We start from the raw sequence: 17,896 nt of genomic DNA on the forward strand, positions 1-17,896 counted from the left end.
ATAACATGTGATTTGCAAAAACTTTAAATCCCTTTACACAGTAGCAATAAAGATATTTCTTGTAAATCTCAACTTAAACATTAATGTAATGAAATCAAATATTAAAGCAAAGCTATTTGCCACTGCCAGGCATTACCTTTTATCTAGCTTGTTAAAACAAGTTACCATCAGTCCAGTTTTGTCCTTGTTTTTTTTTTCTGAACAGGTATCAGCAGGCATCTTTTATCAGGGAGCAGCATAAACACTATCGGATGGACGATGGCAGAGGGGGGTGAACACATGCACTGGGTAGCGGTCGTCTTATGTGCATGTGTTCACCCGCACAAACTTCACTCTGTAAAACACTTGGTAGCCTATGACGTTACAAGTCGCGGTGGATATTTTACAAGCACAGACCAGTTAACGTAAAGTAACATTGAACACAGGGTGCAGATGTTGGTTTCGGTTGTTTGAGTTGTTTGATAGGCTGTGTCATTAACAAGCGGCTCACCTGCTGCTGTGAAAACGGATCGCGGGTGGAAAAATATGGAACAAAGATGACAGCGTAGTCTGCTGAAGCCTCCCTCCACTGCTTGTTTGGATGGATGATTTGCAGGTTGATCAACATTCTGCACCTCCTGTGACCCATGGTTTGACTGTATGTGTATTCTGAGCCAGTGAACAACGGACATAAAATAATAATAATTTTAAAAAACTGAGTTAACGTAAGATAAAATAATTCTTGGTGTTAATTAATTAATGCGTTAACGCGTTAATGTGCCCAGCCCTAAAAAATAATAAAGCTTTATTTAAGTTTCAAAGCTAATAGGACCACAAGCTGCATGGCTAACTAGCTAACAGTAGCTAGCAGTAGTTAGATACTTTAGCAACAACTAAAGCTATCTGTCCATCAGGAAACTCCATTAATCTACATTAATCTACTAATTAATTCTACATAAAATATAACCCAGTTTCACCAAAACCAGTGAATAAAGCTGTGTTTTTGTACAGTAATCAATGAGGCCTGGCCCCCAGAAACACTCCAGTGGCATTTATTGTTTTTCCAAAGTTGTCTGTCAAACTAGCCATCTGTCACTGATTCCCACAAGGGAGGGACAGAGAGATGTGAAAGTAGAATGACATTACAAATATGGCCTCAAAGGTTTTTCCTAGTAAAATGTGGCCACTGACAACGCTGCATATTAAGCAAGGTGAACACAGTCATTCCTTAGTATAAATTAAAGCTTCATGCTTCATGTTTCCTCTCCTCACAACAACCACTTTTTCGTGCATTGTTCGCTCCCACCCCCACATAGTGAAGAGAAAGTTTAGTTTCAAAACCAGGCCCTTCCCTCCCTCTTATTACTGTCTTATGGAGAAGGAAATCCAGAAGGGAGTAACATCCTGCGAGGAGGGCAGGGTCAGGAAAAGACCAGTTCAGTTTATGGCTATACTGAGTCACAGGAAAAACCCAATAGCTTTACTGTACAGCCATGCTTGCTCACTTCCAGGAAAAGGACAGTCCCTGAAGGGGATATAGCAGTGAGCATCATGCCTGATAGTTAAAGTTGTATTACTGTTGTGTGGTAATACAGAATGGACGTATAGGATTTATCTGCACTTACAACTGCATTATACAACAAAGCAGACACTCTGTTCACTTTAATGGACTACCGATCTCTAGCATGTATGTCACCGAATAGGCTACTGCAATTTTGTTAAACCAATGGCTGGCTGGACAGTAAGAAAGTATTACAAAATTTTAACGGAACAGTTTGGAGAATGCACGTGTTTGCTTTCTTTGTGTGTGAGATGAGAAGATTGACATCACCCTCATGTCTGTGTGTTAGAGTGGAAGTGTGCCAATTTTACACATCAAACTCAATTCATAATAAACTGACTACAGAGATCATAATAAACTGAATTTTTTTACAGTCCGCATAATGATATAAAAGATTATACATTATAACACAGACGTAACATGCAGCGGGGGAAAAAACTGTATTATTATAGTCAAATTTTAAGACTCCCAGTATCTGAACAACCAGGAAAAGTTTCTGTTTATCTGTATCACCTGGGGTTCTACTGCAATTAGATGTAGAATGTGTACAAATATTGTTGCGTTTGTGTTAATATATATATGTGAATATAGCTACACTTGAATATGTATTTTCTTTGATTATAGATTTATTATTTTTGTATATTTTTTATTTTGTATTATTGTTAATTATAGCAATTAGGGTATACAGTGAGTAGTAGTAGAAGTTTTACTTATTCCTACTCCTTTTCATACATGTAGGCGTTTCAGTACTGGAAATTATGGAGTTTTGTTTTGTTGCTCTTTTGTTTTTTACTACTATTTTATTTTATTTTATTTCTCTTTTACATGTTCAAAATAAAGATATCAATCAATCAGTCAATCACTATGATAGAAGGATTGAGGAGTTATATTTTGCTAAATGCTCGAACTTGAAGATAATGGACTAACACGCTTACATAGAGCTAGACACGACACTGAAGTCAAAGGCCACAAACTGAATAGATGCATAATGTAGCTGCCACCGCTGATGTCACACCAACTCAAACTGACCAACTCACCAAGCGTGGCATTATCCTGATAAAGAAAAATGAATGTGAAAATGAATATGGCACTTCACTGTAAATACATATCTACTTGCTGCAATGAAACTAAAGAAATGGAAGGAGTAGATTTACTGATAAAACCACTACTGTTCCATATGTTCCAAAGGAGTATGTTGAGAAGTAAAGACAAACACAAGAGGAAGCTGATTTAAAAACTGATGTCTATGTAAATATTTTCATATTGTAGCTCACTAATACTATTAACCTATTGACCTATCTGCTAGGGTTGGGCCGATACACAGTGCCATCGTCCATCGCCAATGGCTGACAGACATTACAATGTTGAGCCATCATCATGATTGTTACCAAGTAGTGAAGTCTGAGTGTGAAACACATGCCTTAATAAGACTACTAGACATAAAGATGTTTCCTCACAAACAATTGACACATTATAGAATTTTGTTTCAAACTAGCTTCTGGTTACTAAGAAAGTAGGAGGGGCTTCACACACCAGTTTAGTGAGCCTTCAGCATAATATGCATTTCCAAAGCAATGATGCCATCAGGATAACATTCATGTCACACAAACACACAATTTTTATGTCATGTCTTTGTCTGTCTTGACCACTGGCAGTGATGTAAATCATACGGGGGGTGTGGGTTTTGTGTTTTGAATATTGTGAATAGTGATTTAGTTTTTTAACAAAAACAATAACAAAATAATGTGTCAACAACTTTTCTGTGTTAGACAAATGCCAGGGCATGCTGACACAAAGAGAGAATTCAGACAATAACTTTTGGAAAATACCGACTCGTCTTTGACTGTTGAAATCTCACGTTACCTTAAGGTGAACTTCACAACAGATTTTTACACAGAACGGGGACTGTAGATTTTGTCCCCCTAATTTATACTGAAATCACTTTAGGAAGGCATCTCTTCACAACAGGAGGAACGATGACAGCAACCAAAAACTGTTTGAAGGTACTGTACACACAAGACACAAGACAGAACATATGAATCTATCCTTTAACAAATACAAACCAGATCCAAAATGGAACAAGTTATCAAAACCCAACCCTGACTATACGTGATATCTAGAGGCAGTAGCAGGGCCTTTTAAGGTGTCCTGAGAAACACCAAAAGTTAATGATTAGCAATGAGCTAGTCCCACTGAGCTGGACTACACTGGTTCATACCTCCATATCCACTGTACATGGTAGCGGTGATGGTCTTTCTAGCGATGGGTCCACCCAAAGTGCTCAGTCCTTGCTCCAAGCAGACTCTTACTTGGTGTACTTTGGTATACTGATCTCTCAATTTTCTTTCGCCTTCACTCTTACTCTTTTTGGCATCTGGTTCACTTCTCTTCTCTCAATCCTGGTCTATTTCCCCGTTTCTCTTCCCAAATCCATTTCCACTGTCACAGTTGTTCGTCCACTCACCAACTGATCCTCCCTCCCTCTCTCCCTTTCTCCCTCTCTCCCTCTCTCTCACACTGATAAGAAGAGGAGGGGCAGGGGGAGAGAAGGAAAAAGGAAAAAGCAAGTCGCTCCTCCCTCTTCTTCTTCCCTGCTGACATCACCGTTTTTTCCGGCCCCTCCTTTTCCCTGTTGAACATTTTGTTTCTGACAAACACCACATAATTCTTTACCCAACATCCTTCCACCATAGTATCGATATTCATTTTCCCAAAAATATCTCACTGTACAGTTTCACTGCAGGTTATTTAAGCCAAAAGTTAAATTCTCATATATAGTAAATATGTACACACACTTCTCTAAATTGTTTTGATTATTATCTGAGATAGAACATGGAATACATAGCATGTAAACCACAGTGCCAACTGGTGGGGAAGTGGAGTTCTACTGGCTTCCTGGGCAAGCAGACATGATATCACATCAGATTTCTCTATTAGGAGCAGAACAACCAATGCTTTAAAAAAAGAAGAGTCGTGCAGAACACTTGACTTACAAAATATCCGGGCCCTTATTAACATTTGGGAAAAGGACTGTTTGGAAGCATCTGCAGTCAGCTTTTAGAAACCAGATGGTGGACCAGATGAGTTATCTGAGTAAACTGAAACTACAAAGCAGGGGCGATTTTAGACCATTTTTAGGGGTGTGTGGCGCCAAAAAAAGAATTAAGAAGAATTAAGAAGTAAAAGATGTCGGCACAAGAGGCAGCTGAATGCGCCAAATTAACCGACTGCTTCCTTGGTGGAAGTTGCTGTGGCAGGTGCAGATGAGGCAGGACCCAGCAGCTGAATAAATAGGTGCACAATTAGTAATGCATTTATTATATACTGAAATTATTTATGTATTTATATATAGGCAATGTGTTATCACTCAAAGACAACATCCTTCTATAAGCGATGAATCTCTCTATGTATTCAGCTGTTATCAGTGGAGTGATGCAGAGGTACAGGGTGATGATGACCCCAGTCATGTTGATGAGGAGGGAGAGAAGAAAAAGGAGGAGCTGCAGGAAGTGCAGCAGAAGCTGCAGGAGGAGGAGGAGAAGGACAATGGAACAGAAAAAACAGTAACAGGTACAGGGGCAGTGTGCAGGGCTGAGTAGGCAATCATATGTAGAGATAGAATTAGAGAATGGCTTATCATTTGCATATTTATTACTGATGTTATTCTCATGCATATGTAGCTGTACAATCAGCAGAGGCAGAATCCACCACAGGAGAAGCTGAGCCAGGGAGAGGCCTACTCAAAGCTGAAGATGAGGGATTTGATTTTTATGCAAACACACACACTGCTCTATTTTATGGGACTGTATTGTAGTTTTTGATTATATTTAACTATTTTAGCACTCTGACTGGCTGTACACATAACATGTTGGTAGTAATATACTGTAACTTACGTTGGGCATATTTGAAATGTTTGCTACGTTCCCTATGTATGAAATTAGTTTTAGTTTAATGTGAGAATATTATACTAATACAAATCATTTATACTCCAAAATAAAGATTTTTACTAACAAATTAAACTCAATCAGCAACAGAAAACTACTTCTTAAAAGAGAAAGCAAGCATGTAACAAGATTTAACTGAAAACACAAAATTGAACACTTTAATTAGTAAACACCTTTTACAGCCATCCTCCTCTGAGGGAGTAAACACGAGCACACAGCTCCACACTGCTGTCTGACCCTAACTGGTCCACTGACCCCATAGGGGTCATTTAAACTAGGGACGCTGGGGACATGTCCCCACCACATTTTGGAATGGCTGATTTTTTTGGCCTGATATTTGTGTCAGTAGAATCTGAATTTGAATTGCTCAACTTGAATAATTGCATTAAAAAACTGAATTTGAATAGAATAGTTTGAATTTGTATTGTTTAACTTGACACTTTATATATGCTTCCTCTAGGCAATATTATCAGGAAACACTCCATAAACTTCCATTGTTATGCAGATGATACTCAGTTATATCTATCGATCAAGCCAGATGAAACTCATCAGTTAGCTATACTTCAATGTGCCTTCAGGATGTTAAAACCTGGATGACCTGTAATTTTCTAATGTTAAACTCAGATAAAACTGAAGTTATTGTTCTGGGGCCTAAGCACCTCCATGATGCATTATCTAAAAATATAGTTTCCCTTGATGGCATCGCCTTGGCCTCCAGCACCACTGTGAGGAATCTTGGAGTTATCTTTGATCAGGACATGTCGTTTAAGTCTCACATTAAGCAAATTTCAAGGACCGCCTTTTTTCACCTACGTAATATTGTGAAAATCAAAAACATCCTGTCTAAAAATGATGCAGAAAAACTAGTCCATGCATACTTCTAGGCTGGATTACTGCAATTCCTTATTATCAGGCTGCTCGAAAAAGTCCATTAAGACTCTTTAGCTGATTCAGAATGCTGCAGCACGTGTTCTGACAGGAACCAGGAAAAGAGATCATATTTCTCCTGTTTTAGCTTCTCTGCATTGGCTTCCAGTAAAATTCAGAATAGAATTTAAAATCATTCTTCTTACCTACAAAGCTCTTAATGGTCAGGCACCATCTTATCTTAAAGAGCTCATAGTACCTTACTACCCCACCAGAGCACTGCGCTCCCAGAATGCAGGGTTACTTGTGGTTCCTAGAGTCTCCAAAAGTAGAATGGGAGCCAGAGCGTTCAGCTATCAAGCTCCTCTCCTGTGGAACCAGGTTCCAGTTTGGGTTCAGGAGGCAGACACCATCTCCACATTTAAGAGTAGGCTTAAGACTTTCCTCTTTGATAAAGCTTATAGTTAGGGCTGGCTCAGGTGAGTCCTGAACCATCCCTTAGTTATGCTGCTATAGGCACGGGGGATTTCCCATGATATAGATACGGGGATTTCCCATGATGCACTGAGCTCCTCTCTCCTCTACTTTCTCTCCCTCTGTATGCAACCTCATCCCATTATTGCATGTTACTAACACAACTTCTCCCCTTTCTGGTAGTCTTGTGCTTTCTCGTCCCTCTCCTCTCTCGTCCTATCACTTCCTGCAGGTTTTCTGGCTCTGGAGCTGTGGAGTCTGGATCTGTGGTTGCGGGTCACCTGCTGACCCCGTGTTCCTGCTCGACACCCTCTGTTACAATAATTGTTCCTAGTCCTATTGTTATTATTGTAATTATTATCATTAACACTACTATAAATACCTTTACCATTTTTCATTTAGTCTATAGCAACATCACCTTTACTGTCTGTACCTCTGTGTGTATATTGTGTAGGCTGCCTCCCTCCCCTCTCTCTCTCCTTCCATCCCTCTCTTTATCTCTCTGTTCCTCTCTCTCCCCCGCTCTCTCTCTCTTTCTCTCCCTCTCTCTCCTTCACCCCCAACCGGTCGAGGCAGATGGCCGCCCACCCTGAGCCATGGTTCTGCTCGAGGTTTCTGCCTCTTAAAAGGAAGTTTTTCCTTGCCTCTGTCGCCTAGTGCTGCTCTTGGTGGGAACTGTTGGGTTTCTTTAAATATCATCACAGAGTACGGTCTAGACCTGCTCTTTTATGCAAAGCGCTCAGAGATAACTGTTGTTGTGATTTGGTGCTATATAAATAAAATTGAAGTGAAATTGACAGTTCAAGGTCCTTCAGGAAGAGCAATCGAGTGCAGATCAAGCCTGCATTCTTTCAATAGCCAGCGGGGGGCGACTCCACTGTAAAAAAAAACCTGAATCCATCAGAAATAATGGCAAAATAAGCTTCCAACTCAGTAAACACTTTTCTTACGAGGTGATCTCAATAGTCAGTTTCAAGTCCTTTTCAATACAGCATGACGTTCATTTAATAAATTTGTGGTCCTATTTCGAGGAAAAAAGCCAATAAAGCAGGTTATGCTTTAGGGTGGGTATTCAACACCATCACTTTTTGCAGCATGGTGAAGCATGACAAAAGGCATCATTCTCAGGTTTGTATAAACTTATATAAGAAATAGATTTATATACAAGTGATAGAATGCCTGTTAGGCTACCTTGTAAGTGTCAAGTAGATACCATGGTGACCTGTCAATCAAGTTAGAGTGACTTCTACCTACTGCACTCAAATGCAAATTTAACCACCACCATTGGAAAAAACATTTCAGCTGTTCATTTTTTCCTGTTCCTGTTTTTCCCTAGCCAAAATAAGCATCCTGGTTAAAATCACAATTAACGTGAATTATGGATGCATCTTGTGAACCAAGCTAGATAGCTTAACATGTCTGTGAAGATTCTCAGTCATCCAGGTCATAGTTATCCAAAGAAGGTTAAAGTCAAGGGCAACTGGACTTGGTTGAAGATACTGGAAGACGTTTCGTCCCTCATCCAAAGGACTTCTTCAGTTCTGACTGACTTGCAGGGAAACTCAACTATTTAACCTCAGTGAGGTCGATACCGCTGGTTCGTTAGTGCTCCTGGTTATTGTAACGACAGTCATTATGGTCGTTAGGTAGACTGAACGAACATCGTTGGCATCCTCACCTGAGGCCAAATGCTTGTTGAGTTTCCTGGGAAGTGATGAAAGGACCCTATTGACACTGTACTCTTACTAGTATTTATTGTCACTTTTGGATCTCTTATTGTATGGATGTTTGTTGCATGTTGTTTTCTCATATGTAAGTTGCTTTGGATACAAGTGTCTGCCAAATGAGTAAATGTAAATACACATTTACATTGAAACAAAAAATGCACAGAAGGGATAGATACAAAAATGTCTGTCCTGTTCTAATCCCTATTATCTTCAGCCTTTGGCCACATGTTCTCATCCACATCACATGTGTGTCATCTCTCGCTATGCACCTGGATAGAAACACTTACTGGTTCAGCTACTCCTCTCTCTGGCCCTCTTCCTCTCCCTGGCCCAACTATTTCTCCCTTGTTCAGACATTATTCTTTCTTTCTCTCGTCTTCTGTGTTGTTCTGTATCCACATTGGATAAACTCAACTCCAGAAAGTCCCCTTTTTGCTGCATTGTGTATGTAATTGAAAGAACTTCAACACCTGGCTATGTCTCTGGTTGAGTGGAATTAGCTAAGGTTGATCTATTTTACCCAAATTACAATTAATGAGCAATTTCTCAAGGGTTCAATGATAAGTTCATTCGGCATTGCTTATCATCTGTTTCACTATAGATTTTGAGCTGCTATTGTATCAGAAGTAGACGCATTATACATAATTTAAGGTTTTAAAATGGTGTCTTCATTTCTAACATGTTGTGTGCTAGCATTTGTAAATAACACAAAAAAGCATTCATAGTTTTGGTATTGGGGAATCTTGTACGTAAAGAAAAACTGGGAAATGGGTTAAATGACTGCATATTTTGCGGAAACAACACAAATTGTGTTAATGGTATGTATGGTATGAACAGACCAATGTTGCGTTATTGTGTTTAGAGTTTTAAAAATGCGACTACAGATTGGACAAAAGGATGTTAGCGGTTGTAAAAAACTGTAATACAACACTTTTTCACAGCTTACACTGCATCACGATAAAGCTGTTGTTCCCTTGCACTTTTTTTTTTGTTTAACTCAGTAATGAATGTGATTGAAAATGTAGCGAAGTACAATACTTTCAGCAAAACATACTAAAAAAAACTACAAACTACAAGTACACAAAAAAGCTCAATTACAGAAACGTGAGTAATTGTATTTCGTTACTTTTCACCTCTGCTATACATGATGTAAAAAGTGTTTCTTGCTGACAGACATACTCTCCACCTCTCTCTTACTTTAGCTGTCTCCATAATAAAAGCTACTGGGGGAAATAACAGATCATGGAAAGAAAACTCTTTCTAAAAAATGAAGAAAGTTGTTTGTGGTCCTTTTGTTGTTCAGACCTACAATGAACACTGATTTGAACTAGACAGTGAATCAGAAAACAGATCAAATATAAAACTCGAGTGATACACTTGACTTTAATCACTCCAGTATGAAACTACTGCGATGTTCTGATGTATCATATCAGTCCGATCAAATGCAGCGTCCAATCAATAACTGATATTCAATAAGGGGGCCAGTAAAAGACTTTGGTGAAGGCTGCTCTCGTGGATCCTTGCTGTTACCTATTAAGACCTATGGTGCCGTCTACAACAGCATTCTAAAACCTAAGGGTTTTCTGAAAAACTGTAGCAGATAGAAACATTTGCCCTTGTGTTCAATCACATAAAAAAAAATCAAACAAAGAAAATTGTTATTATTGTTATTATTACCTCCAGATAATGCAAATCTGTCCCTTTTGGTAGATAAATCTGTCTGAAAAAGGTACTTATTTTTTTGCCAATAATCTCGCCTTGCTTGTAGCTGAAGAATCCCCACAGTGACACACAGCCCAATGAAGGTTTTCATTTCTTTCACCAACAGTTGTCCACTTACTGCTGGATGGAGTTTCACTCCAGCTTTGTTACACATCTGAATTTGTCTCCGTCACAACCGGCAAACTTGCCGAAATGATCCCTCTCCTGTCAAAAGGACTCCTGTCGCTCCATTACTCAGTGACCTCCACTGGCTCCCCGGGGCCTCCAGAATCAAATTCAAGTCACTAATGCTTGCATACAGAGTGACTACTGGGTCTGCATCCATCTACCTAAACTCCATAATACAAGTTTATGTTCCTTCTCGGCCGCTACGCTCCTCCAACGAACGCCGCCTGGCTCTGCCATCCCTACACACAAAACAATCTCAGTCCCTGTTCTCATCTGTGAGACCACGAAGGTGGAACGAGCTGCCACACGCCATCAGAGCAGGGGCGTCTCTCTCTAACTTGAAGAACCTCTTGAAAAATCATTTCTTCAGAAAATTCCGCTCTTCACTTTCTCTTATAACACCTCTAAAACATGACAGGCAGAAAATTGGATACTTGACACTGCTCGGCCCCAGTCACCAGGCATGGCCGATTAAGCTGAAAACCAACCTATTACTGGAGTTCCACAACTACTGAAGGATTCCAACTTGTTTTCTCCCACCAGACTCCTGTGAGGTAAAGAGGGAAAGCAGGCAGTGAACCAAACCACTGTGAGGAAAGGGAGCAGGGTCTCAAAATGTTTCTATACGTAAAACACACTTTAATGGCCCTTTTTGAGTTTGTTTTGTTTTACTATTTACACAATTATTCCAATACCATTATATTATTTAATGGTTTTTAGTGGGGGACAACCTTCAATTTCCCCCCTGCGATTTCCGATTCAAATTAATAGGATTTTCCCACGGTATTTGAGCTTCTATTATAGCGTCACCTAAAGGCCAAATTGTACCAAATTTTTCATGTGTCATGGGGAATAAATGTCCCAAATTTGGTATCAATCGGACTTGTGGTTATGGAGATATAAAATTAATGTAAGTCTATGGGATTTTTTTTGCGTCTTTAATCTGCAACAGCGCCGCCCCTATTGGTATATTTGGGTGAACTTTGGTCCATGGAGTCAGGGGACCATGCTGAACAATTCAACACAACTTTCATGTCCATCCGACTTGTGGTTATAGAGGAACACATATTTCGTGTTAAATAGTGCCACCCAGGGGCTAATTGCACCAGACTTTACACAGCCCCTGCCAAAAAAAGCTTGAAAATGACTCTTTTTACATTAGAGTCAATGGAGCACATCCATGAAAGTGTCGGACTTCAGTTAGAGAAAGTCCTATACTGCGTTGTGATTGGCCAGCTATGTATTCGGGGCATGGCTTAGCGAAGGGTCAATTGACAAAACCATCTGGCACCAGTCTGTAAAAATAGGTTTTAGAGAAAAGTGATAAAAAGTTCAGGGATTAAAATAATGAAAGAATTTCGACTCTAAACGAAGCCGTTTTTGAGATAATTGCAAAAACGCAAAGTTGACTGTTATAGCACCATCATGAGGTCTATGAGGGCCATTTTTTGGAGGGTGGAATTTGCAACCTACGTGCCAATTTTGGTGAGTTTTCATCCAGCAGTTTTTGATGCCCAAACACTTTTAGCAGAGAAAAAAAAGAAAGAAAGAAGAAGAAGAAGAATCAGAACAAAACCAATAGGGCTCCAGCAGCTTTGTTGCTTGGATCCCTAATAATCCCTTCAGTTTCAATAGGGACCTCGCACGGTTCGTGCTCAGGCCCTATTAAAAACCAGAACGAATACAATAGGGTTCCCAGCTCCACTGGTACTGGGAACCACGATGCCTTGCATTCGCAGGTTTCCAGCCCCACTCGGGCTTGGACCCCTAATTATTGTGCTGCATGCTGTTTCACAGTGATGCTTGTGTGTCTTATATCATTATAAATCCAGCGCACCCTTTCCTTTACTCCCTAAAAGCCCAAACTCCCTCACTGCATCTCCTGACAGAACACCATAGCTGAATGTCACCGTTATGTAATGTAACAAGAGAACTTCAGACTGCTACCTCCAGAAGTTCTCTGACGACTCTACTGTTGTTGGTCTCATCTCTAATGGGGACAACGGAGTGTACAGAGAACTGAATCAGGACTTTGTTGACTAGTGTAATCAAAACCACCCCCTTATCAACACAGCAAAGACTAAGGAGCTGGTGGTGGACTTTTGCAGGAGCAAGCATGACAGTACCACTGAGCATTCAGGGGGTAGAAATTGAGACTGTGGACTCTGTGAACAGATATCTTGGTTTCCAGGTCAACAATAAACAAGACTGTACAGACATTGTTAACACCCTCTACAAGAAGGGCCAGAATAGTGTACCCTGCTCAAGAGACGGGTACACTCCTGAGGACCTTTTATGACTCTGTTGTAGCGTCAGCCATCTTCTTTGGTGTGGTCGGCTGGAGTAGCAGCATCAAAACTGCGGACAGGAAGAGGCTAAACAAACTGATTAAAAAGGCCGGTTCTGTCCTGGGATGCTTGCTTGAGCCAGTAGAGGTGGTGGGAGAGAAGAGGAAGAGAACAAAGCTCTTTCACAATGCCGAGCAGCAGCGGAAACAGCGCTTTAACTAGGAAACTTAATTCATAACCCTGACTCATGCAAAGTACCTCATCTGCATTTTGGTGAAATGTAGGGAAATTATGCATTTTTACCAATGACCAAATGTGAAAAATGACCACTGATTATACAACTAGCCAGAATAAGTAAAGACACCTCTGAGGGTGTGCCTCACTGGCACATAAGAGGATATTTGCAAGCATCTTCCACTTTCTTGCCTTCCTCTCTTCTGCCCTTCTTGTGGTCCTACATCCCTAAATTCCAGTGAAGGCATTTAATCAATACACCTCTACTTTCTCTTCTTTTCCATTATAAAGGGTCTAAATTACAACTAACCCAACACTCCTTATCTTCCTTCCACCATTATTTAAAGAGGCACATACAACTATATAAAAGCAAATTTAACTACAACTTTTGAACACCTTCCATGACTGCTGACTATTTTTCAAAGCGTAGCATAGGCAGCCAATAGTTTAGTTAATTTCCATTCATATGTACATTTTCCGTAATATGAAAATCAACTTACAACTCAAAACTGAGTCCAGATAGCCAGTCCATCACAGTGAAATAGTTTAGTAAGAAAGTAAGTAAAGTTTGTTTGCTTTTACAGATAAAAATCGCGAAGTGCTTCACAATAAAATGCAATACAACAAAGTAAAATACAATGCATAAGAAAATTTTAAAACCAATGGAAAACATAGAACAAACAACCATAAAACCCCTTGTCTAACTAAAAGCCTGCTTGAATAGCAGAGTCTTCAATTGCTTTTTAAAATAATCGACAGAATTCACACAGCATAGCAACAACGAGCGTTGATCATAAGTCCGAGCAGCAGAGACACAATCGTTAGACGATAGGGCTGATATGACAACAAAAAAGACAAGAACAAACATAGAAAGTTGACACAGATGCAATGCATCAGTGGCCAAGCCAAACACAGGCGCCATCTTGCCGTTAATTCATCACATTATCTGGATTTTCTGACACAAGTTTTAAAATGTTGATCATTATATGCACTATTAGGGAGTTCTCAAATGTTTCCTGATGAAAAATAAATAAATAAAAATGTTTATAGAATTATCGCTGTGATTTTCAAGTTTTTAAATTTTACTTTCAAAGTACATTTTCATAGCATACTAAAAACAGTTAACCCGAATATCAATTTAAGAATAATGAGCTGGATAAAGAACCACTTGGTAAAGCTTCACAGTGAAGTTTAATGGAGGCTGGAAGGTTAATATGAGACACAAAACACAAACCCAGTGCCCATACGCAACGCACGCACGCACACACACACACACACACACACACATACACACACTATGTCACGGCTATGGCAGCATCTGGCCCATCAATGACAAAAAACGTTGTTTTGTGGGTATTCTTGATGATATTTAAGAGTTTGTCATTTGGAAAATCATTTTAAAATGTTGATGACTCCTTGTATTAATTTAGCATTCCAATGAAAAGATTTGTCAATATAATGCTGCTGAAGCATAGTGTTTCTGGGACCGGGCCACACTGATTAGTGTACAAAACACAATTTTTTTCACTGATTTTGGTCAAAGTGGACCATATTTGATGGAGAAATGCTGGAAATCCGGTGAAAATATTTTCTAGTTTTCTCTCTGATGTCCCCTGGCAGCTAACTAGCTGCTGTTATTAGCTCAGTTAGTTGTGCAACTACTGGTCAAATTAGCTCACTCTGTCCGTACTGGGAGCACGGAGCACCGGGGGAGTGTTAGTTACCATAGACTGTATAAAATGTATTGACACCTTTACTCAAGCACTGGAGCTTTCAGGACAGGGGAGGGGGGCCCAGCAGGGAATGATGGAGGGGAGCAGCGCCAGTTAGCCATGCTGCTAGCGGTTCTATTAGCTCACTCAGCCCCGGATGCCAATAGCCAAACCCGGCAAGAAAATCACCTCGGGACTGTATTCCCAGTGGCCAAACTGGCCTCTGTCAGTCTTGGAGGCTGTGTTCGGTCCTGGTACAGCTGCCCTGTTCACTCATTGAGAGCTGGAACCAGCTGAATCCACAGAATCTTCATGACGAGTGGGGGCGTAACGTTGTGACACACCCCTTTCTAGTATGCTTCCTGGAAACTTTCTGTTTAAAGCAATCCCTATGAATAATCCCCAATTTTACAAAATGTACCTGTAATCTGATTACATGTTTATTTTCTGTACTGTAATGGAATACAGTTACTTTTTTAAAATCCTGATTACATAACGCTGTTACATGTAATCCATTACTCCCCAACCCTGACTGCAGTACTCCTGAGGATGTAAAAATACAGTATGCTGTATAGTAACCACAACATATTTTCTGATTTTGACACATTTTAAAGGGAAATGCATTAATATGGTGCAATTTGAAGTATTCTGTGGGAACAGTGCAAATCACTGAATTTGAGAATAAAAGCCTTGTTAAAAGAGGCATTGTATCTATTAAAATATGGAACATCCAAAGTGACAGAACTGAATGAAAGAATAAATAAATAAATGGGGAAATAAATGCAAGAAAGAATGAATGAATAAAAGAATAAATGAATAAATGCGGAAATATATCAAAGAAAGAATGAATGAATAAAAGAATAAATAAATGCAGAAATATATCAAAGAAAGAATGAATGAATAAAAGAATAAATACATACATTTGCTTTTGCCTTTCCCCAAGGAGACTTCAATTCAATTCAATTCAATTCAAGACCTATTGTCATTGCTTTTTCCTTAGAGACCTATTGTCATTGCTTTTTCCTTCCTCTTCCTTAACTGTCAATCAACGTGTTGTGGCCCGCCCACTAAGTCAGGTCGAGCAGCCGATGACTGATACCTATCTTCAGTGTGGATATGCTGTCCCTGGAAGAGTGTTATGATTGGTAGAAAGTTTAGAAGGAGTTATGCTGCGTTCAAGACCGGTCGGAACTGGGATATTTCCCAGTTGAAACTTCCGACTTCCCACATCAAAGCGTTCCAGGTGCATGGTGGTGCATGACACCAAAAGTGAATGAAAACCATGGCTAACTTTGGCAACGTGTACACACAGTTGCACCCTCAGCAGTGTTTTAGGTGTTAATTAAAAGGATGGCAGTTTAACTGCAACAACTTACTATAACATAAATAGCTTATAGCATATAGTTACTAGTTAAAGGTTCAGTGTATAATATATCTGAGGATCTATTGAAATGCAATATAATATCCATAACTATGTTTTCAGTGGTGTATAAAGACCTTGCATAATGAACCCTTATGTTTTTATAACCTTAGAATGAGCTATTTATATCTACATACAGGAGGCACCCCCTGCTGTGGAGGTCGACATATCGTGTCATCATGTTTCTACCGTAGCCTACAGTGAACAAACAGCGCTGCAGAGCGCGTTTCGTCACTACCTTGAAAGAGAAGCAACAGAAGAAGTAGCAGCAGAAGAAGTAGGAGCAAGAGCAAGAAGATGTTGTACGTTTATTACTACTAGGTAGTAGTAGAAGCTCTCCTTTATTAGTACTGGAATTTTGGACAAATGGAGGACCACAGCTATTATTTAGCACAAGAGCCGACAGAGGGTGAATCTGCTTCGAAGAAGCGAAAGCCTAATGAAGCCAGACTTATACGGGAGCGACGCAGGCAGAAATCACGGTTAAACATCGGTGTGGCTTTTCCTAGATGGAAGGGTCTAATGAGGGAAAAATGTTTTCAAAGCGACACCAAAGTTGCCAGTTTTCTGATGGACAGGTAAGGTATTCCAACTTTAGCATTGCAAATGAAAACTGTTGTTTGATAATGTTAGCATTAGCCAGAAGCTAGCCATAAACACAGTGAGAAGTGACTTTTCCCTTGTCAGTGGTGTAAAATATGTAGTTGGATAGTTTCATGTGGTTCTTCTCCCTCGCTGTGTTATGGCTTTGCTATGTGGGGATAAATGTGCCGGTTACGTTCGTGAGACAATCAGCTGATTAGTATTATTGACCGCAAAACAGTAAGTTAGCCTACAGCTAACAGCTCATATTAGCCAGCTAAACTTTTACTACCCTGTTAGAAGAAATATGTAATGTTAGTTGGATTGTTATTTCGAAGGTTGTTCTCCAGCGCTTTGACTTTGTTTAGTGAACAGAAATGTGTCTTTTGTGTTTGTGAGACAATCAGCTGATGATTACAATTAGCTAAAAAACCGTACCATTGCATGGATATCGAGGCGTAGTCATGGTGAGGAGGGTTTGCGGTTCGGTGGGCTTGGGATCTCGTCAATGCTTTTTGCGGATGATGTGGTCCTGATGGCATCATCGGTCCGTGACCTTCAGCTCTCATTGGATCGGTTCGCAGCTGAGTGCGAAGAGGTTGGGATGAGGATTAACACCTATAAATCTGTGGCCATGGTTCTCAGCAGGAAACCGGTGGAGTGCCAACTCCAGGTAGGGAATGAGTCCTTACCCCAAGTGAAGGAGTTCAAGTACCTCGGGGTCTTGTTCACGAGTGAGGGGAGACTGGAGCAGGAGATTGGCCAGAGAATCGGAGCAGCGGGGGCAGTAATGCTCGCTTTACCGCACCATTGTGGCGAAAAGAGAGCTGAGCCGTAAGGCAAAGCTCTCGATCTACCGGTCGATTTTCACTCCTACCCTCACCTATGGTCATGAAGGCTGGGTCATGACCGAAAGAACGAGATCGCGGGTACAAGCGGCCGAAATGGGTTTCCTCAGGCGGGTGGCTGGTGTCTCCCTTAGAGATAGGGTGAGAAGCCCGGCCATCCGCGAGGAGCTCAGAGTAGAGCCGCTGCTCCTTTGCGTTGAAGGGAGCCAGTTGAGGTGGTTTGGGCATCTGGTAAGGATGCCTCCCGGACGCCTCCTTAGGGAGTTGTTCCAGGCACGTCCAGCTGGGAGGAGGCCTCGGGGAAGACCCAGGACTAGGTGGAGAGATTATATCTCCACACTGGCCTGGGAACACCTCGGGATCCCCCAGT

At 40.5% G+C, this 17,896-nt stretch overlaps 1 protein-coding gene across 3 annotated transcripts in view; it reads right to left on the reverse strand.

The window, feature by feature from the left end:
• ripor1 (RHO family interacting cell polarization regulator 1) overlaps window positions 1-17,896 on the reverse strand; it is a 170,757-nt gene that overhangs the window by 91,015 nt on the left and 61,846 nt on the right. For 2 of the 3 annotated variants that reach the window (XM_046036516.1, XM_046036513.1), the window contains exon 1: window positions 3,759-3,998. The exons of the other annotated variant lie outside the window; for it this stretch is intronic. In XM_046036516.1, the coding sequence (XP_045892472.1) occupies window positions 3,759-3,777 (19 nt within the window). In that variant the 5' untranslated portion in view covers window positions 3,778-3,998. Of the gene's footprint in view, window positions 1-3,758; window positions 3,999-17,896 lie in introns of those variants that run through there. 3 annotated transcript variants of the gene reach the window in all.

This window comes from Micropterus dolomieu, linkage group LG22 (assembly GCF_021292245.1).
Source record: "Micropterus dolomieu isolate WLL.071019.BEF.003 ecotype Adirondacks linkage group LG22, ASM2129224v1, whole genome shotgun sequence".
Taxonomy (NCBI): domain Eukaryota; kingdom Metazoa; phylum Chordata; class Actinopteri; order Centrarchiformes; family Centrarchidae; genus Micropterus; species Micropterus dolomieu.